Source organism: Rattus rattus, chromosome 13 (assembly GCF_011064425.1).
Source record: "Rattus rattus isolate New Zealand chromosome 13, Rrattus_CSIRO_v1, whole genome shotgun sequence".
Taxonomy (NCBI): Eukaryota; Metazoa; Chordata; class Mammalia; order Rodentia; family Muridae; genus Rattus; species Rattus rattus.
Window position 1 is genome coordinate 60,638,473 of NC_046166.1, and position 21,383 is coordinate 60,659,855.

Consider the following 21,383-nt stretch of genomic DNA (forward strand, 5'->3'; position numbering starts at 1 on the left):
TAGGAAGTCGGCCCCTGTGCAGAGCAACACAGCCAGGAAGCTGCCTTCTCGAAGCCTCCAGCGGAGCTGGGTGAGACCTTTGTCAGCCTCCGTGATTTCTCTCAGGTAGGCTCTAGATAATTAAGCATTCCTCTGGTAATTTCTAATCTCCAAACCGCCAGGTGTCTGTCTGGCTCGATGGTCCACACCTTTGATCCCAGCATTAAGAAGGCAGAGGCAAGTGGATCTCTGAGAGTTTGAGGCCAGCCTGGTCTACATAGAGAGGCCAGCCAGAGGTAACCTAGTGAGACCCTGTCTCAACAAACAGATTTTCAAATATGTTTAGTTCGGTACAATTTTAATGATAAAATTCAGAATTTTATGTACAATAAAATGCTCCTTCCCTTCTAATTCAGATATTGCTTGGGTGGGCCTCTTATATTCTTTCCTCTTAACTACCTGTGTTTGTGGTGATGGGTGTTTTTACTTTCTCACTGACTAGGCTCCTGGAGGAGGCATACAGGTCTTTGCTCACAGACTAGCACTGATGAACCTGGAATGTTAGCACTCAAGGTTGTTCCTTCTAGGGAAGAAATGATAGAGCGACTATCCACCCAGAAGGCTAGGAGTGGGCGAGCTTATTAGCCTGGTGACCTTTGCTCTATCTATTCAGAGGCTTTTCTGACACCTAGCTCCTCCCCTAGACCAGTCAGTCAATCTATAGGTGGAATCCCATCTTTATGAACTGAAGGAAGAGTTTCGATGTAGACACATCTGACCTGTACTTAACTCTGTTTCTCAAGGTCATTTATGATTGCCTCGGTGTGCACACAGACTTGAGCTAAGAATCATCAGAATTATCTTCACCCAACTGGGATGTGCTTAAATATGACTAAAACAGTCCACTCGGGGTCTGACTCCTGAAGTTCGAGCCAACACAGGCTACTGAGTGGTGTGTGTTGGGAGGAACTGTCGTCTTGCCTCCCTTGGTACCTCCCTCTGCAGCTTGTTAAGGCTATAGAGGGCCCGCAGGAACCCTCCAGCATGGAAGGTATTCGGTGTTTACTCTTGTGAACGGGGGTTCTTGGGGAGTTGGAAGGATCAGAATCATGGGGTGAAGATCCTCTAAAGTTGATTAGGGCATTGTGATTAGAGACTTGAAATCCAGAGACAAAATTATCTTGGGCCTCTGCACCTGTCCTCACAGCCTTTTGACTTAAGGCAAACTTTCTTCTTTTTCAATGTATCCTTGCACAGGGGCCATGCTAATCTTCTCTGTATTGTTCCAATTTTAGTATATGTGCTGCCGAAGTGAGCACTCTTTTTCAATGTATTAACATAGCAGATAACTTGCTTTCACCAACTTAACGTTGAGATGGGGCCAGACATCGACCCAAAGCAAGGATATTCCCATTTTACTATAACCCACCAACCTGATGTTCCTAGGTCTGTATTTGGGAAAAGGCTTCTCTTGTGACTGTGTTGTTGTTGTTGTTGTTCCATCATGATCAAAAGTTCAACTAAGGTCATTAAAATCAAGATCCCTCTTATCACATTCTTTTAATTCCAGCACTTGGGAGGCAGAGGCAGGAGAATCTCTGTGAGTTCAAGGTCAGCCTGGTCTACAAAGGGAGCTCCCCGACAGCTGACCCCATCTCAAGTTATTCCTGTCCTGTTTTTTGTTTCTTTGAGACAGGGTGTCTCTACACAGCCCTGACTGTCCTGGAACTTACTACATGGGCCATGCTGGTCTCAAACTCACAAAGATCTGCCTCCCTTTTTCTCCCGTGTGCTGGGATCAAAGGTGTGCACCACTATGCATGGCTAGCTGACTCTAAAAAACCAAACCAAAACAAACAACAACAAAACCACCGCAAGTGTTTCTTGTGCTTTTTGTTTCTTTCTTTTTTAAAATTCAAGTTTATTTGTTTTTATTGGACTGCTTCCTAAAGAGAAAGAAGATTTGGAGTCAGATGAGTGAGAGGCAGTGTACTGGCTGGTTTTGTGTGTCAATTTGACACAAGCTGGAGTTATCTCAGAGAAAGGAGCCTCCCTTGAGGAAATGCCTCCATGAGATCCAGCTGTAAGGCATTTTCTCAGTTAGTGATGAAGGATGAGAGGACCCAGCCCATTGTAGGTGGTGCTGTCCCTGGGCTGGTGGTCCTGGGTTCTATAAGAAAGCAAGCTGAGGGGTTGGGGATTTAGCTCAGTGGTAGAGCGCTTGCCTAGGAAGCGCAAGGTCCTGGGTTCGGTCCCCAGCTCCGAAAAAAGAACCAAAAAAAAAAAAAAAAAAAAAAAAAAAAAAAGAAAGCAAGCTGAGCAAGCCAGGGGAAGCAAGGAAGTAAGTAACATCCCTCCATGGCCTCTGCATCAGCTCCTGCTTCCTGACCTGCTTGAGTTCCAGTCCTGACTTCCTTTGGTGATGAACAGCAGTGTGGAAGTGTAAGCTGAATGAACCCTTTCCTCCACAACTTGCTTCTTGATCATGATGTTTTGTGCAGGAATACAAACCCTGGCTAAGACAAATTGGTACCAGCGTAATGGGGGTATTCCTGTGAACCTGACCATGTTTTGGGGAGGACTGTGGAAGGACTTTGGAACTTTGGGCTAGAAAAGCCATTGGGTGTTAAGTGCTCTGTGGAAATGTTCTGTAGGTGCTTGGAAGTTAATGTTGATAACAGTGCAAACAATGGAGGCCTGGCTTGTGAAACTTCAAAGGGAAGATTAAACCCTTCTCAGGGCCATTGCTGTTTTGATTATGAAGAGTCTATGGCTTTCGTTATCTGGAGCTGAAGAATCAGCTGTGGTTAACAAGATATCAGAACTACTAAGATGAAACCTTTGCATTACTAGGGCTATTGTTGCTGGTCAGCTGGAACTAAGAAATTAGCAGTGATTAAGAAGAGACCAGCCTCACTGAGGTGAAATCTGGGAAGTGTTTTCTGAGAGCACAAAGGGGCTGTGTTCCAGAGAGAGCCAAGGTTGTACCTCGTGCTGTGGCTAGACTTGGTAATGTGTAAGAGTCACCCAGGTGGTACTGTATTTGAAGGGATCATGAAGAACAGCTGAGGCTGGGCACTGTGAGAGGCCATGGAAGGCCATTGGTGAAGGTACAGCCTCAGTTGCAGTTGATGGCCCATGACTGAAGGGGTCATGCAAAGGAGTTGAGGCTTGGCACCATGAAGAGAACCTGTGAGAGACTATTGAAGCCTAGTTGCAGCAGAAGACAGCAGTGTTTTGGAGATGCCAGTACCATGAGATGACCACCAAGAACAGCAGCAGCAGTGGAGAACAGGCAGCTGGAGCCTAGAAGACAAGGTGTGCCCTACAAAAGGGAGAGCTGGAGATGTGACCCATGCCCTTAGAGAAGCCCAGAAGAGTGTGAGTGGATGTCAGACATTGGATGGTTAGAGTTTGATTTTGATTTTGATATTTTTCCCTCTGGAAATAAGAAAGTATTTTAGTGGAGCCCACAGTTAAGAGTCTTGAGTTGTAAAAAGACTTTGAATTTTAAAAGAGATTGGCTATTTTAAATGAATTGAAATTTTTTAAAGATTTATTTATTATATTTATTATATAGAAGTACACTGTAGCTGTCTTCAGACACCAGAAGAGGGCATCAGATCTCCTTACAGATGGTTGTGAGCCACCATATGGTTGCTGGGATTTGAACTCAAGACCTCTGGAAGAGCAGTCAATGCTCTTAACCACTGAGCCATCTCTCCAGCACAGGAATTGAATTTTTAATATGTAAGAATTTGTAAAGACTGTGGGACTTTTTTTTCCATCTTGGAGATGGAAAAGAAAATAAGGGTTGAGAGTTAATAATGATGTGTTTGTGTGTCAGGTTGACAAGGGTCAATTGTACTGGCTGGTTTTGTGTGTCAATTTGACACAAGCTGGAGTTATCCCAGAGAAAGGAGCCTCCCTTGAGGAAATGCCTCCATGAGATCCAGCTATAAGGCAATTAGTGATCAAGGGTGGGAGAGCCCATTGTGGGTGGTACCATGCCTGGGCTGGTAGTCCTGGGTTCTATAAGAAAGCAAGCTGAGGAAGCCAGGGGAAGCAAGCCAGTAGCATCCCTCCGTGGCCTCTGCATCAGCTCCTGCTTCCTGACCTGCTTGAGTTCCAGTCCTGACTTCCTTTGGTGATGAACAGCAGCATGAAGTGTAAGCTGAATAAACTTTTCCTCCCCAACTTTCTTCTTGGTTATAATGTTTGTGCAGGAATAGAGACCCTGACTAAGACAGGTAGGAAGGATTTGGGGGAGGAGAAACTCGGATCAGAATATAGTATATAAAAACAATTATTTTCAATTAAAAAACACTGAAAAAGTGTTTTGCTTTATTTTTTTTTTAAAGTTCATGCAACCATTTCTGTGTTGAAACACAGCATTCTTTTTTTTTTTTTTTTTTTCTTTTTTTTTTCAGAGCTAGGGACCAACCCAGGGCCTTGCGCTTAGGCAAGCGCTCTACCACTGAGCTAAATCCCCAACCCTGAAACACAGCATTTTGAGCCAACAATCCATCTCCCAGGCTCTACTTACTCACATCTGGCTCAAGAGAAACAATGAATCAACAGCCTCACAGATCGTTCCACTCCTGTTTGGAGATCTCAAACAAGTTCTACTTGAATTCAGTAAATGTGTCTCTAGAGCTTCTTACAACCCACACACTATTTGGTTCATTGATGAATAAAGGCAAAATATCTGTCTTAAGGGATAGAGAAAGGGCTGGAGAGATGGCTCAGTGGTTAAGAGCACCGACTGCTCTTCCAGAGGTTCTGAGTTCAAATCCCAGCAACCACATGGTGGCTCACAACCATCCATAATGAGATCTGATGCCCTTTTCTGTTGTGTCTGAAGACAGCTACAGTGTACTTATATATAATAAATAAATCTTTAAAAAAAAAAAAAGGGATAGAGAAAGGGCTTGGCATTGAAGAGTATTTACTGGTTTTCTACAGGACCCAAGCTCAATTCCCAGCATCTGAATTGGGCAGTTTGAAACTACATGAAGCTCCAGCTCAAGGTGATCCAGTAACATCTTCTGCAAACTGTGGGCCCTCTCCCCTCTTTTGGCATTCGCACAGACAGAGAAATAATAATTTAAGAAGGGCTTGGTGGCACACGTTTTAACTTTCAGCACTTGGGGAGTAGAAAGGGGTGGATCTAGGTGAGTTCAAGTCTAGCCAGCTGTACATACAGAGTTCTAGGGCAGCCAGGGATACACGGCAAAGACCTTGCCTCAGATATTTTTTTTTTAATCTATGTTTCAAAGCTAATGGCATCAGGAGCACATGGCAGCTGTGGCTACCAGCACACAGAAATGACATGAAAGTAGGAAGGGAGTGGTCGGGCAAAAGAATGGGATAAAAGAGGGTGATGGGGGTGAGTATGCTTTAGTACATAGTGTGCATGCAACTAAATTATATATGAAAATAGCTGTGTTTCTTAAACACCCCAGGACCATCTACCTAGGGGTATTGCCGCCCATAGTGGGCTGGACCCTCTCCTATCAATCATTAACCAGGAGAATGCTAACAACTGAAGAAGGGGGAGACATGGGTTTGAAGGAGAGCAGGGAGGGGTCTATGAGAGGGCTTGGGGGTGGGAGAGGGGAGGGAGAAATGTTATAACTAAAATACCAACTTAAAAAAGAAACAAGAGGGGCTGGAGAGATAGCTCAGCGGTTAAGAGCACCGACTGCTCTTCCAGAGGTCCTGAGTTCAAATCCCAGCAACCACATGGTGGCTCACAACCATCTATAATGAGATCTGATGCCTTCTTCTGGTGTGTTTGAAGACAGCGACTTATATATAATTAATAAATAATAAATAAATAAATCTTAAAAAAAAAGAAACAAGAAAAGAAAAAACTCCCACAGACTAAGTATATTCTCTAACAAAGGCAAGTACAAAAATCCAATTCTATATATTTCTGTTCAAATAGAATTATCCACATTAGAAAAAGACAATTTAAAATGCAAGGATCAGTTCATTTTCATTAATATGTCCCGAGAGGTTTACACATATTATTAGATAATTCTCTACAATACTAAGAGGGCTTTATATATCTCCTTTGCAGTCATAGTATACAGCTGGAATCCAATATATAAAACGTCAGCACACAGTAGGCTAAATTCGGAGAGCAAACCTCACGTCTGACTACTCTCCTCAAGCTTGGAACAGGAAGCATGCTGGCCTGTCTACACCTGTTCCCAGCTGATATTTCCGGCTTAAGATGACTCCCCAGCTCTGCCCCTGTATCTCTCAAAGTCCTGAGAGCACTCACCTACCAAGCCAGGGTAAACCCAAGAGAGACTGACAAGGATCAGCTCATCCAGGCTGAGGCACTGAGGACAGCAGAGAAGAGTGAGTATAGGTGCCAAGGAGCAAGAGATGGCTGCCACTTAGATGCTATGCTTGACCAAGATTGGCCTGTGACCCTCCACCGTGCCTATTTGGCCTGTCAGCATCCATTGAAAAACCCTGGTAAATTAAAAATGAAGTATGTACTCTAATAAAGACAAGAACAGAAGTCCAGCTAGCTCTATGACATTTACAAGAGACACAGTTCAGACAAAATGGGACAGAAGGGTGAAAGGAAACAAAACTAGAATCCATATTATGCTGATACTATATTGTAAGACATGCTAGAAGAAAAACAGTCCATATTGGCTAAGGGAGCTAACAAGACAGTTTAATAAGCAATCCTTTGCAAGTAAGAATATACCATTTAAATTCTATTGGTATATTCAATACCAAATGCAAGACATTCAATAAAACAAACAAAAAAATAGATAAACCATAAATGAAGGTTTTGACATGTTCTTTTTAGTTGTTCAGCAAATAAGTAAAGACATTGAAAATACACAGAACACCCTTGCCACCTATGTCACACAGGAGAGCTGGCCCAGGAGCAGGAGAGTGGAAGTACTGGCCATGTCCCTCACCCACTGTAACACTCGAGATAGCAGGGCCTTACACCTCGCCTGGGCAGCAGGGTAGAGCTGGCCTTGGCATTGGGGTTGCTGATGAGCCAGTCCCCCAAGATTGTGAGAGCTGGAGAGCTGGTGGGCTGACCTCTCAGGCCCAGATCCAGGGCTTTGAATCAGCCCCTCCCCAACATCTACCCCATTGATGAACTGCTGGAGTGCATGAAAGGTTGGTCCCTAACCTCAAGATTTCCATGACACAGGGCAACATCTGGATATCTCAGAGGAGTCCCAGTGAGGTTCCAAGTATTGATGGAATAGCAGAAGCCAGAGGCCTCGGACCGGACTAACAAGTCATTGCAATGAACATTTGCAACCAAAGACATGTGGACACAAGGACACACCGAGACACAGTACAGCATGCACAACAAGATTTCTCTTTGTTGTGGGGAAGATTGCAAGGATAGGGGGAAGGTTGAAGGAGAGGGGGGAGATGAGTGAGATTGGGGTACATGATGTGAAATTCACAAAGAAACCAGTATAAAATTAAAAAAAAAATACATATAACGCAATTAGTATTATTGGGTATCAAACAACACATATTCTTTCAAAATCCAATAAATGGTCATAAAAGGTGATTGCATCAGGCAATGATGTATTTCTCCTTATCTTCTACAGTCGTCCTTGGACTATAACTTTCTCTTTATGAAATAAGAAAAATTAGCCACCTAATCTAAGTCCCTCTCCTCTACAGGAAAATTGAAGCATACAATAGATGTTTTTCTAGTACTTGTGTCCAGGCATTCATGTATCTGTGAAACCCAAAATGTACACAGCTCTGAGCTAATCAAACTTTCCTCCTAGCAGAGAGGCCAACGGTATGTATAAACTCTAATAATTTTGCGCATTTGGAGAAAAGGAAAGCAGAATGATGCCGACAGAGCCCTACGCGCAGGGCTTGATGTAGCTAAGACAATCACGGAAGAGAAGATGTCTACTCGTGCGGCTAATACAGAGGGGGACCATGATCGCGTTCTTGGCTATAGTTCCCAGGCATCAGAATGGAATGGGGAACGTGAACTCACCAACACTTGCCCCACAATGGTCTGCGCAGAAAGCAGCATTTCGATACGCTCACGAAAAACTCCATGAAAGTAAAGTTTTCTCAAAGGATTAACCTCGATTCTACGTGATGAAAATAGTTCCTGTGGGGGAGGGGGAGAAAACAAAGAATGGACAGAGTGAGCTGTAGAGGAAGAGAAACTAGTCTGCCTCAGGTTCTTCAGGTGGAGGGAGGTGCTTGTCATGGTATTAATCAGAAATCATTCTACCTTGCTCAACCTAGGAAATTAACATTATGAAGACTAAACATTTCCTAAAGCAGTCAACTAAAGAACTTTCTAAATGCTACAAACTCTACAGAAACACATTTTACACACACACACACACACACACACACACACAGAGAGAGAGAGAGAGAGAGAGAGAGAGAGAGAGAGCTTATGTCCATTTAATTCAGTCTCAGAATTCTTTCCCCAATAGTTTTATGATATTGTTTAAAGTCTTGGTTTTAAAGTTTTATTTATTTTTTTAAAAGATTTACATATATATGTAAATATATACAGTATATATATATACTGTAGCTGTCTTCAGATACACCAGAAGAGGGCATCAGATCTCATTACGGGTGGTTGTGAGCCACCATGTGGTTGCTGGGATTTGAACTCAGGACCTCTGGAAGAGCAGTCAGTGCTCTTAACTGCTGAGCCATCTTTCCAGGTCCTAAAGTTTTATTTTTTTACTTTATGTAAATGCACACTTGGCCTGAATGCTATATGTCAGTAGCATGTATATGCCTGGTATCCAGGGAAGCCAAGAGAGGGCATCAGAACCCTTGGAACTGGAAATGCAGACGGCTGAGAGTTATCACGTGGTTGCTGGGAATTGAACCCAGGTCCTCTGGAAGGACAGCCAGTGCTCTTAACCCCTGAGCCATGCCTGCTTAAAGTCTTTCAAGTAGAAACAGTTACAGAATAAACTGGTTTATCAATAAAATCCATATATTTCAATACTAGATATTCTCAAATATTCTCAAATACAGAAATATAAAGACCATACTGCAAATAACATTACATTTTTGCTCTTTTTTTCACACTCTGTTACTTTACACCACTTTAACATGAGAGACATATTTAAGCAAAATCCACATATTAATTATGAAGCACAGGCAAAAAGTATTCTATTACAAAAAAAAAAAACCTATTGTGATTTATTTCAGGAAGAAACAAAGTCTAAGTGGTGGAAAATTAAAACAAATCATAGAGAGTTTAATAAAACTCTTCCACTGAGCCAGTTGTGATGGCATATGCCTTTAATCCCAGCAATCAGGAGGCAAAGGCAAGATGAGTTAAGAGGCCAGCCTGGTCTACATAGTTAAGAGGCCAGCCTGGTCTACATATCAAGTTCCAGGGCTGCAGAATGAGACCCTGTCTCAAAGCAAAGGAACAGACAGACAACAAAAATAGAACAGTCATGTTGAATTGAAGAGAGATGTTTCAAGCTATTAATGTCATCTTCACAAAGCCTCGTCTGCTCCCAATATCACTTGCCAGCAGTCAGCATCGACCTTTGCAAAGCTAGTTACGCTACCAAAACTACCTTCAACGTGTCTGCGGCTGGTGTCGGTAATACACAAGAGCAGTGTATACATATGGACACATATGAATCATGCAGAAAGGTTCTTAAAGGTAAGGCTAAGTCAATGTCTTGTGCCTTTGTGGCTCCCTATTAGCAGTTTGCAAAACCCCCTCCCTCCGAAACAGGATCTCATGTAGCCCAGGCCGATCTCAAGGTTCACATCGTAGATAATCTCTGTCTGTAGCTCTGGCTGGCCTGGGATGCACTAAGACCATATGCTCTCCTCTAAAACATCTCTCTAGATAGATATATATGAAATTTATTTACAGTATATTGTATATTTATACACTACATATACATTCATTCTCTCCCCACCCCTCTCTCTGGAGAGAGGGTCTCCTCTATCCATGTAGTCTAGGTTGACCTGAAACTCACATCAATCCTCCTGCCTCAAGTGCTAGGATTAATCCATAAAGTACATTTGACCTTAACTGTCTTTTTAAGATTTGAAACAGGGTTGTCGTCAATGTACATGGAAGGTTTTTTGTTTTTTGTTTTTTTCTTTTTTCAGAACAGAGACTCTGGTACATCCATCATCATACATGGTTAACAAGCTTTGCCAATCTTCACACACAGGTGTCTCAGACAAGGAAACTGACCAAGATCCCTCTTGGCCCCTTGACGGTTTTCCAGTTTCTTGAGATTTTCAAGGCTATTCTGAAAATGAACAAGACGATTAGTCCCCCGAAGAAAGTCGCCAAGGAGGAGAGAATGAATGCTGCTTGGATTTCGGTTGTACATGACGTTTCCGTCAATTCTTTCTTATTTAAATTGTCTAGCAATGTTTGAGACATCTTGAGAAGACACTGTTGGGCTAGTCTATGATGTCATGGTCACCCGGCAACAGTCCCAGGAGGCACACTTCCTTGTATTATTACATCACCTCGAGATCTGATGTGAGAGCCAATGAGAAGCTCGAAGGACAAGAGTCTCCTAACCACTCTGGTGAAACTCACTGATGCCAGTCAACTGACAGAGAATGCTAAAGACTACCCAGGGTAGTCAGTAGATGAGGGTTCCGGATGCCCTCATCACTTCTTCTGAGACCTTGAGGAATTCTACTCTCTAGGGCAGAGACTAGCAGCTGGCTACCTATTTCAATTGGATTGTCTAGTCAAGCAACTTCAGATTTTGTTTTTTGGTGACATACATACAGCAATCTCAGAACTGGTTCTCTACCTTTCTGAGACAATATTAGGTTCTTGAAAATTTCAGAGGAAAAGAAATCCTTAAAGATTTAGATTTTTGTGGGGTTGGGGATTTAGCTCAGTGGTAGAGCGCTTGCCTAGGAAGCGCAAGGCCCTGGGTTCGGTCCCCAGCTCCGAAAAAAAGAACCAGAAAAAAAAAAAGATTTAGATTTTGTTTGTTCTTTTAAAAAGTTGTGGGTAAACTCATCTAAATATCTAAGGTATGACATGAAGACTGGTTGGTAACATTGAGACATATTTGTAAAATTGTGCTAAAATAAAGAAAGAGTAGAATCTGGGTGTTCTGGACACATACGTTGTCATGTGCACACACCTACAACACATGTGGTATGATTTTGGTTTTTTTTTGTTCTTCTTTTTTTTTTTTTCGGAGCTGGGGACCGAACCCAGGGCCTTGCGCTTCCTAGGCAAGCGCTCTACCACTGAGCTAAATCCCCAACCCCAACACATGTGGTATGAAATGGGTTGTTCGATGATAATTGACTTTAAATATGTATAGTTGAGAGCACCAAAAATATATACATTTTAAAGAATCATTTATGTTTTTAAATTATATATATTTAGGGACATATATTTTTATCTTTTAAGTAAGAATGGCTCATGGTAGACTATGGGTGTTATATAAGTGCTTCTACTGTAATGTGATTCGTCCCTTGGTACCATCAAACTGGTCCTCATCTATTTCTTGTCAAATCTTCCTCTTTCTTGCTTTTATCTCTGCCCTGTCAGTAACACCTCTGACTCCCCTTTAAGTCTCTATTTCGAAGCTGTAAGAAATGTCATACCTTATCATTTGTATGAGTGACAGGTGGAATTTTAATCTGCAGAGGTGAGCCTGTCTCACCCTAGTCCTGGATGATCTGGGAAAGCGTGTGTTCCTTAGGGGCCCAGCCTTACTACTCTGTAAGACACTATTTCCTGGAGACAAAGAAGGCATTTCCTGGACTGCCATGTCTGTTCTCTCAGTTTTTCTGTCATTTCTACTACTACCCTCCACTGGGCTGTGGCAGCATGAACACTCTTGTGAGGAACTCTGAGCATCAGTCCAGGCCCTTCTGCCCGGTCACCGGGCAAGGTCTAAAGAGTCTCCTTAATTTCATAGTTTTATTATATGTCAAACAATGATTGCTTGATAGACTTATTGATGGCATTCCATGTTTTAAAGAGCATATTTAAAACTAAATATAAGAAAAGATGTTATGCTAAGTGTGGTGGCACTGTGTGGTCCAGAACTCTAGATACTGAGGTTAAAGGATCATGAGTTTGAAACCAGCCTCAGATACGTAGTGTGACCTGTTTCTAAAAATGTTGTAAGGTCAGAGGAGAGATGAAAAGAGAGGAGTGAGGAGGGGACCGGAGGGGAGAGGTAGGGAAAGGAGAGGAGGGGCGTGGGAGGAGAGGGGAGCAGAGAGGCGAGGGGGGTGCAGCAGCGGTTTGTGCACTGTGTATTCAGATGCTGATTACAGCGACCAAGTTGCAGTCCAGACATTTGCATAGTCAACCATTTCCTGTCTCAGTGTTGTGCAAAAGTTGTTTTCCATCACCTCTGATTGGTTAATAAAGAGCTGATCGGCCAGTGGCTGGGCAGGAGCGGGAGAGGCGGGACTTCCGATCCCAGTGACAAGGGTCCTGGGTGGGAAGAAGGGAGAAAAGGAGGTCAATGGGAGAGAATCCCGAAGGAGTCGCCATTGAGACTCGGACGAAGAAGGAGGCCAGGACGAGACCAAGATGGCAGGTAACGCCACAGTTGGTGGGAAGTGACTGGGAAGTAGGCCAGGCTAGCATAGCCATGTTAGAATAGATCAGAATCTGCCCACAATAGTACAAGAGCCTTATTAAAAAACCGTAAAGGTCTCTGTATCATTATTTGGGAACAAGAGCGGGCGTAGAAAAGCCCCGTACTTTTACAAAAGAGAAGAGTAGAGAAAATAAAGAGAGCTGGTGAGAGGGCCTGATGCCAAGCTGAACACTTGAATTCAACCCCTAAACCCCTACAGTAGGAAGAGAACCAAGGGCTGCAAATTTCTTCCGACCGCCACTCTTGCGCCCCACCCTAGCACGGACACGAGTGCGCGGTGTGCACGCGCACACATACACACATGCATGCAAATGCATAAGTAAATGTGATTTTATTTTAAGAAAGGAATTAAGAAGGCCCATGAAATGAAATGACTCAGCAGCTAAAGGACCTGCCAGAAAACCCAAGGACCTGGTTTTAAGACTCAAGGGCCAATTCCTAAACATTGTTCTCTGACCTCCACATTTGCACAATGGCCTGCCCCTCCCTTCCTCCCTGCGGCACTCGCTCTATTGCTTGTGTGCGCACTCTCTCGCTATGTTAGGGTCGGAGATTGGGAATAGTACACCACGAAAACCAAGTTAGAGCCAACAAAAGTTTCTTTATTCAAAAAGGTGACAAGTAATATATCAGGGACATGGCTGGATTCGGGATCTAAACCGTGTCAGTGGGGGACAAGACAGAGCCCCCCCCCTTTTTTTAAATTTAATCTCCCTTTATAGTCCAGCCACTACCTCTCTCCTAGACCGAGTCCAACACTCACCATCCTATACCTCACCACAAACCACCACCCCTCCCCCATCTCCAAGAGAATGTCCCCACCTTCCTCACCCCCAACCCACCAGACCTTCCCAATCCCTGGGGCCTTAATTCTCTAGAGGGATAGGCGGATCTTCTCTCACTGAGTCCAGACCAGTCAGTCCTCTGCTGTGTGTGTGTGTGTGTGTGTGTGTGTGTGTGTGTGTGTGTGTGTGTGTGTGTGTGTGAAGGGCTCATATCATCTGGTCTATGCTGCCTGGCTGGTGGCTCAGTGTCTGAGAGATCTCAGGGGTCTAGGTAAGTTGAGACTCCTGGTCTTAGGGGTTGCCCTCCTCCTCAGCTTCTTCCAGCTTTTCCCTAATTCAACTCCAAGGGTCCCTGGCTGAAGACAGCAACTTTTTAAAGCAAACAAACAAACAAAAACCAAACAAACCAACCCCACAAACCAGGACGGGTAAAGGCCAAGGGTAGGGACAACCAATCTGATAGATGCGTATTGTATATTTCCAACTCTTTCACACCCGGCATCTTAAGTCAGTTGCTACCTGTCAAATACCTCATATGGCTTCCCTGGTCACTTGGCCTGGATTGAGACCAGCCAGTCAGAGCCTCTTCAGCAGCTACTGGACTTCAGTCGTTTCTGGGAGTTTTAGCTATTTCTTAGCATTCAGCCCAGTACGAGACGGGGGACTCTATAAGATGGGGTCTCTGAGACTAAAGTGACCTCTAACAGAAAAGATGCCAGTAGGTATTGCAGTCCTTTTCAAAATGGAGAAAGAAAGGAGGGAAGGAGGTAGTGAAGAATCCTATACAGAGCTGGAGGAATGGCTCAGAGGACCACCGTTTGGTTCCCAGCACCTACATGCCACAGCCACCTACAACTCCAGCTTCAAAGCCTTCAATGCCTCTGGCCTCTGATTCATGTGCTTGTCATACACACATGCATTTGATTCTGTGATCAAGTATGTACCCACACGTGAACACACACATACGTGGGAGGCTTGTAGCTATTTGGAAAATAAGGTCAGACATTTTTTTGTCCACGTTATTTATTCAGACTGCTTCGCTGTCGTAAGGGTTTTTCACTTCCTTGACTTTCACCATTTAACATATTTTCAACAGTATGTTGTCTGGGCATCATTCCCCGTTTCAGACAACGAAGCCATTTTTCTTCGTGGTATTCTGTCAGCAGTACATGCTGTAACATGGGGCTGGCACAGTGGCTCAGTGGGTCTGAAGTCCTTGCCACCCAGCTTAATGACCTGTTGCTCTCCAGAGCCACAGGAGAGAACGGACTTTCCAAAGGTATCCTCTGACTTCCAAGTGTCTACTGCCGCACACTAAGTAAGTGTAATTTTAAAACTATGAGCGTGCAAGTGGGACTAGGAATGGAGCTCCATTGGTACAGCACCCGCCTGGTGTGAAGGAAGCCCTGGGTTGGAACCGCAGTACCACATCCAGCCGCAACGGTGGCATACACTCGTAACTAACATTGGGAAATGGGACGTTCAAGGTCATCTTTGGCTCCACAGCAAGGCTGAGGGTAGACCTTGCAAACCCATAAGCAATCCCAGGCATGGTGCACTCTTCATCCCAGCCCTCAGCAGGCAGGTGTAGGCATGTCTCTGAATTCCAAGCCAACCTGGTCCACAGCATGAGTTTTAGGTCAACCAGAGCTACGCAGTAAGACCCTATCTAAATAAAGAGGAAGGGGGGAGGAGCTATTGCCGATGTAACTGGGTACCGTCCAGAACTTAATGGTAAGACACTTTTGCTGAAGGAATCACCTGCTTGTGTCACAGCTGGTGGAGACGTGCTGACTTGGAAACTTTGTTTCTACTTCCTGGCTTTCCTGCTGCTACAATGTATAATGTAAGCTATCAGTAAAGTAACCATCAGTAAAGTAACCATCAGTCATACACCTTTGTGGACCCCCGAGCTAGAGTAATGACTAGTCTGGCAAGACGTGCACTTTTTTTTAAATTATTTATTATATAAGTACAGTTGTAACTGTTTTCAGGCACACCAGAAGAGGGCATCAGATCTCATTACAGATGGTTGTGAGCCACCATGTGGTTGCTGGGATTTGAACTCAGAACCTCTGGAAGAGCAGTCAGTGCTCTTAACCGCTGAGCCATCTCTCCAGACCCTGGGCATGCGCACTTTTATTCTGCTAAATGGAGGTAGTATTAAACCAACTCCTAATGACTTATCATGGCAGCCATAGTTTTATGCGTCTCTCAGCCATCATTAGGGAAGGTATCTGCAGTAGATGGTGATTAACACAGAGACCTACAACTAGTCAAGGTGCAGAGAACAAGAGAGGTCAGAATGACCAGACCTAGATGGGACATCTGTCTCCCTCCTCCCAAGGCTCAGGGATCCTTGGGGAAGAGGGGGGAATGGAAAAGTCAGAGATGAGTAGGGATGAGTGCCTTGTGGATGCAACGGGGCAGCTGCACAGAAGAATGCTCGGTAAAGTGTGCACAAGACCTGTGCGGAGTCAGGCCATCCCAAATCCTAACATGGAGAGGGAGGGTGGCCATGAAGTCCCATCCCTAGGTGATGAGCTTTTGCCAAGTGATGGTTGCTGGGAGAAGTGGAGTCAGTTATCTCTTGCGGGGCTTTCGGGTCCTGCTTGTGGTATGATGAGACAGCTGCAGAGACATCTACAGGTTAAGGCTGTTGGCCTTTTTGCTGAGGCAGTCTCTCTGTTAGCTTCTTACTTAATCTGATTTCTCTGCCATCGTGTCCCTGCCTCGTGACTGTCCTCTCTTTAGCTCCCTGTTTTGGTCCTGTCCATGCTTCTGTCTCCTGCCTCTGTCTGTCCGTCACATTCTTTTCTCATACAAAGAGCTGTCAGCCCAGGGGCAGAAGGCTCCCAGGTTAGTCGTTCTGAGCTGATCATCAGACTCTGCTGCCCGGTCCATGTCTTAGTGTTAACTTTCTCCAGATGGAGTGCAACCTGTCCGTCCGAGACCTCTCCCATGGCAGCTTGCTTTTTCCTCTTTTTGGGCGTGTGAGGAAGTGACAAACATTTACAGGAAATGGCTTGGTGGTTAAGAGCTCTGACTGCTCTTCCAGAGGTCCTGAGTTCAATTCCCAGCAACCACATGGTGGCTCATAGCCATCTGTAATGGGATCCGATGCCCTCTTCTGGCTTGCAGGTGTACATGCAAATAGAGTGCTCGTACGTAAAATAAATTAATTTTAAAAAGAAAACAGGTAATGTGTCATAGAAATGGCAATACCAAATATCCCGCTAGCACTTGGCACTGGCATTTAAATAAAGGGATATCCTTGCGTGGCCATTTGATAACAAGTGTGCATGTAGGTCATCCCAACATGTGTGTAGCCCTGGTAAGTCAGGGGATGGCTACACATCCAAGAACATATGGGCGACACAAACTGGACTTGATGGTCTTTTAAAAGGAAAGAAGAAACAAAATTGGGTGGGTTGGGAAGTGAGGGTAGATATGAAAAGAAATAGAAAGGAACATATCGAAACACCGATTTTTTGAAAATTCCAAAGAATGAATGAAAGTCATTTTAACTGTCCCAGAGTTAGATATCAGTTAAATAAGTAAGCACTTTTAAATTCAGGGGTCTTCAAACACATGTTCCCTAGGGTGAGCAACATTCCCCAGTTACCTAGACCTGTCCAGGCCTGGTGATGCACACCTTTAATCCCAGCGCTTAGGCAGAGGAAGTGAGTTCAGAGACAATGCGCTCTACACAGGAAGCTCCACAGTGAGACCCTGCCTCAAAACAAAATTTGCCCCTTGCTCAATATAAAGTCGTATGCCCTGGGGAAGTGCTCAGTCCTGGACAAATTGAGACCATTGGTCACCCGGGTGCCACCTTTGTTCCTGCCACATGACCTCCTAGTGGGAACAGAGTCCTTCATTCTGCAGCCCTCTATGTGCTGTTTCCTCTGCCTAGTGTGTGGTTCTAGGTCGCGCCACCCGTCAGGTCTCTACTGCCTCAGGTCTGAGCACCTCCTGACCACCTGTGGACACCAAATCCCACAAGCTGGACTAATTGTCTCTTAGGGCATTCTGACCCTTCTCTGTTGGTTTTCATTTGTTTGCTCGGTGACAGTAATAACGGTGTTTACTTGGAGACAGGCCTCACAGTTCAGGCTAGCTTTAACCTGAACCTCCTGCCTCCACCTCAGAGCCTTTCTCTCTCCCATGCCATGGTACTCTTAAGTATGTTACCGGCATGTTTTCTGTTCTCTAAGTCTCTGCTCCACAAACACAGTGTATCCTGCTTGCCTTATACAGCACTAAGCACCCTTTACCTAACTAAGCGCCAAGCACCCTGTATCTGACATTGTGCCTGGCAAGCCACGTGAAGTTAATCATTTGGTGGTTGGATGTGTAAATTACAGATCCTTAGAACTATTCGTTTTGGGAATGAAATAAGAATCTACAGAGACTCAAGTCGCTTACACTTCTCCATTCCATATTTCACTTTCCTTGCTGCAAAGTGATGGGTGGGTAATTCCCTACGTTCATGGATATGCGCCACAGTTGTGTGTGTGTGTGTGTGTGTGTGTGTGTGTGTGTGTGTGTGTGTACACATGTTGTGGCAATCGAGTGCCATTCAAAAGAATTATCCATGCTGCTAGCTTCAGATTTGAGAACATTTCATGAAGTTAGTGACCTACCTTGTCATGGAGGCAACCCAGTATTTGGAGATCGGGAGGTGGTTAACTCCTCAGAAATAGTACATTCTCCGTTGACTAGGAAAGTTCTCAGCTTGTGCCTGAGAGGCTGATAAAGATGAAAAGCAGTAGACACTTGAGTATCTGCCATAAGCCAGTCTCTGTCAAGTGCGTGTGGGTCACGTGTGCAGGCGCGTTCCCCTTTAACACTTAAAAAGTAAACAGACTTTTAAAATGACACAAGCAACTGCTTTATCTTAGAAAGGAAAAGCCAAGGGGCTTAAAGAAGCACAGAAAGAAGGGGGATATTGAAATACAGGTAGTACATAGAGAGGAAGAAGACCTGGGGTGGAAGTGGGGGTGGGCCAAGAGGAGTGGGGTAGGGTTATTCAAAACTAAAGATATATAAAAATACAGATGGAAACGTTATTCTGTAAGTGTTCCTTTTAAAGAGTAGAGGAAAAAAATTAATGGAAGTATCTTGCGTGGACGGATACTACTGCTTCCAGAAGTCACAGGTTATTAAAAATCCCAAAGCCGGGTTTGAGGTATCTCCTTACGCGTCATTGGTCAGGGAGGCTTTGCCATTCTGCTTGTAATAGATGGTAAAATCATATTGCTGAAGATATTACACACTTTGGTTATAGCACATTGAGAAATCTGACTGGAACTGATCTAAAAATTTCCTCCATGTTGACTAGAGTTCATAATGCCAGAACGTTCTATGTAGATTCCTGGAGGAAAATGGATGTAAAGAGTCTTATTCAAATGTGAACCCCTGTGAGCTAGGATACCAACCTGCCAGATAAGCTGTGTCTAGATATAATAGTGGCACGGCTGTTCTGGGGTTAACCAAGCACTTTCTGCTTAGATCAGAGGCCTGCTCCACAAGAAGGAATTCATGCTTGGAACTGTAAACCTAGTCAAACACTCATGGTTCCAAGGGTGAGAGGCCCTAGTGTGTTGGGGCGCCTGAGAGCCTGAGAGGGGGAAAATAGCCAAATGTCCTTAAATGAGTGGCAACTTCACCACACCCCTTCCCCACACCCTCTTACTAAACCTTCCTGGAGGCCTTGGGAAAGGACAAAGAGACCACCCTGGGATTTAGTCCCTGCCAAAATGCATATGTGGGACCTTGCTACATTTCCCGAGAGAAACCCCACCATTGCTTGACCTATGGGAGGTAGGGTGCTTTTTACCAGGTTCTCTCAGGTTCTTGGTTCTTTTGCACAGATGTTTGGCTGAGTCTAACACTCCAAAGTATTTTCTTAAAGAAACCTCAACGTCTCTTTGATCAGAATCCCACAACCCTAAGGGATTGGGGGACGTGCTCCTGTTATTTTGCTAAATGTGGCAAACCACCCTCTGAGTGTTTGCTTAGAGCAGTAGACTGATGCTGCTCATGGCCTTTGCCAGAGAAGCTTTCTCTCTGCAGTGGTTGATGCAGAAACTCAGACGGGTGCGGAGACTAAGTGACAGTTGAGCGCTTAGCTTCAGTGAGTCGTGTATATGTGATCTACCACCTCCCAGCACCTACCCAGCACCACCGTCTCCTGTTCATGGAGCGACCACTGCACTCGTCAATTTCCAGTACTGTGATTACTTGCCAACATTTTATCACGGATGGGGAGAGGGCTCCGGAGTGTGGATACTTGATGGTTGATGTGATAAGGGAAGTGATTTTTCAGTGATGTAGCCGCTGATAAGTCGCCTGCTCTGAGCACAGTCCCCTTTGTTGATCAGGGGACTCTCTATCTTGGCCCTTTTGGTATTTTGAGTAGAGGAACACTGTTGGGGGCTGTGTTGCTGTATTGTGCCTTCATGATCATTACCAACCTGATGCCAGAACACTCTCGTTCCCCTCTGAACTCTTCACTATGGTTTTATCATATATAGCCTCTATTATGTGCTCTCTCTAGTCTCAGTCAGTCTGTCTGTCTGCCTCTCTCTCTCCCCCTCCCTCCCTCTCACCCTATCTCCCTCTCTCCCTCTCTAACATTTATCATGAAGGCATGTTGGATTTTAACAAAGATTTTTCTGCACTCACTTGAGATGGTCATGTGATTTCAGTCTTTAAATTCATCCATTTATTGACTTCATATATTGAACCATCCTGGTATCTCTTGGATAAAGCCAACTTGGTCATGGTAGATAATCTTTTTAATGAGTATCCGTGTTCCGTTTTCAAATATTTTATTCAGGGGCTTTCAGCTAGTCAAGAGTGCAGAGATTGGTTAACTGTGGGTACCCAGTCCCAGTGGATATTTCTCCAACAACATACCTAAGGCCCACAGAACACTGAGGGTAATGGGGACAGAAAGACTAAAAGCCACAGGACTGGGAAGTCTCCTGAGATTATGGCTACTAGGAATAACCCAGGATATCACAACAGATGGTTACCTAAACAAGATCCAAACAGTGGCAATCCTAATAGACAGGGAAGGGGGAAATCTCAGGGGGCCCTACCTTGAGGCAACTACAGACGACTAATAACTCCTGAGGGGAGGAAAAGTAGTTTTCCCCAGGAGGGTATATAAAACCAAGTGGTCAGCTCTGAAGTCAGCACAAACAACATTACGTGCACGCAGCATATTATATTTATGTATTTCACACACACATTTTGTATATATATTATATACACATCATAATGATAAGTCATGAATTTGAGAGAGGGTAAGGGGGGAATGGAAAGGGTTGCAGGGAGGAAAGAAAGGATGTAACTATTTTAGGTAAAACGTTTTATATTGTTAAAAAAGAAAATTCTAGGTCCCCATTCACAGGGTAGTGAAAGACTGAATAGGTTCCACCTCGGGGCTGAAGATGGTTGTGACTCACAGGGAAAGTGCTTCACACATGCTGTTTTCGGGGTAAGCATCTCTGTTGACGGGATGTACTACTACCATCCTGGGGACATCGCTTAAAAATTAATCAATGACTCAAGGTGTGAGTATGGAACAATTTAGTGACTGTTCACTGTGCCTCCATTTCTGTGGTGGGGATTGAACCCAGAGCCTCAAGTCTACCAGGCAAGTGCTCTTACCACTGAGCCACATTCTCAGATCTATTTGTGGTCCCATAATTTTTGCTTTAAAGTTACCCTCTTTAATTTTCATTAATAGAAATAATATTAAAAACATTTTTTTTCTTTTGGCTTTCTGATACAGAAATCTCAAATACTGTAGGCCTTGAACTACAATGGCCAAGGATGCTCTTGAACTTGTGGTTTCTCGTCTGAGATAATAGACTCAGAATGGTATGCCTAGTTCATGTCATTTATCCAGGGCTTCTGCATGCTAGGCTACAATCCCAGCCCATACTACCTAACTTTTAGAAAAAGT

General features: G+C 44.2%; 1 protein-coding gene and 1 non-coding gene across 2 annotated transcripts in view; both read right to left on the reverse strand.

Moving 5' to 3' along the window:
- Kcnu1 (potassium calcium-activated channel subfamily U member 1) overlaps positions 1-10,405 on the reverse strand; it is an 80,227-nt gene extending 69,822 nt beyond the window's left edge. The window contains 2 exon segments of the mRNA XM_032919343.1: positions 8,000-8,119; positions 10,211-10,405. Of these exon segments, the coding sequence (XP_032775234.1) occupies positions 8,000-8,119; positions 10,211-10,405 (315 nt within the window).
- LOC116915169 lies at positions 1,193-1,298 on the reverse strand. The gene has a single exon (XR_004389831.1). It is a non-coding gene; the product is annotated as a U6 spliceosomal RNA (small nuclear RNA).
- Positions 10,406-21,383: the final 10,978 nt, after the last annotated feature.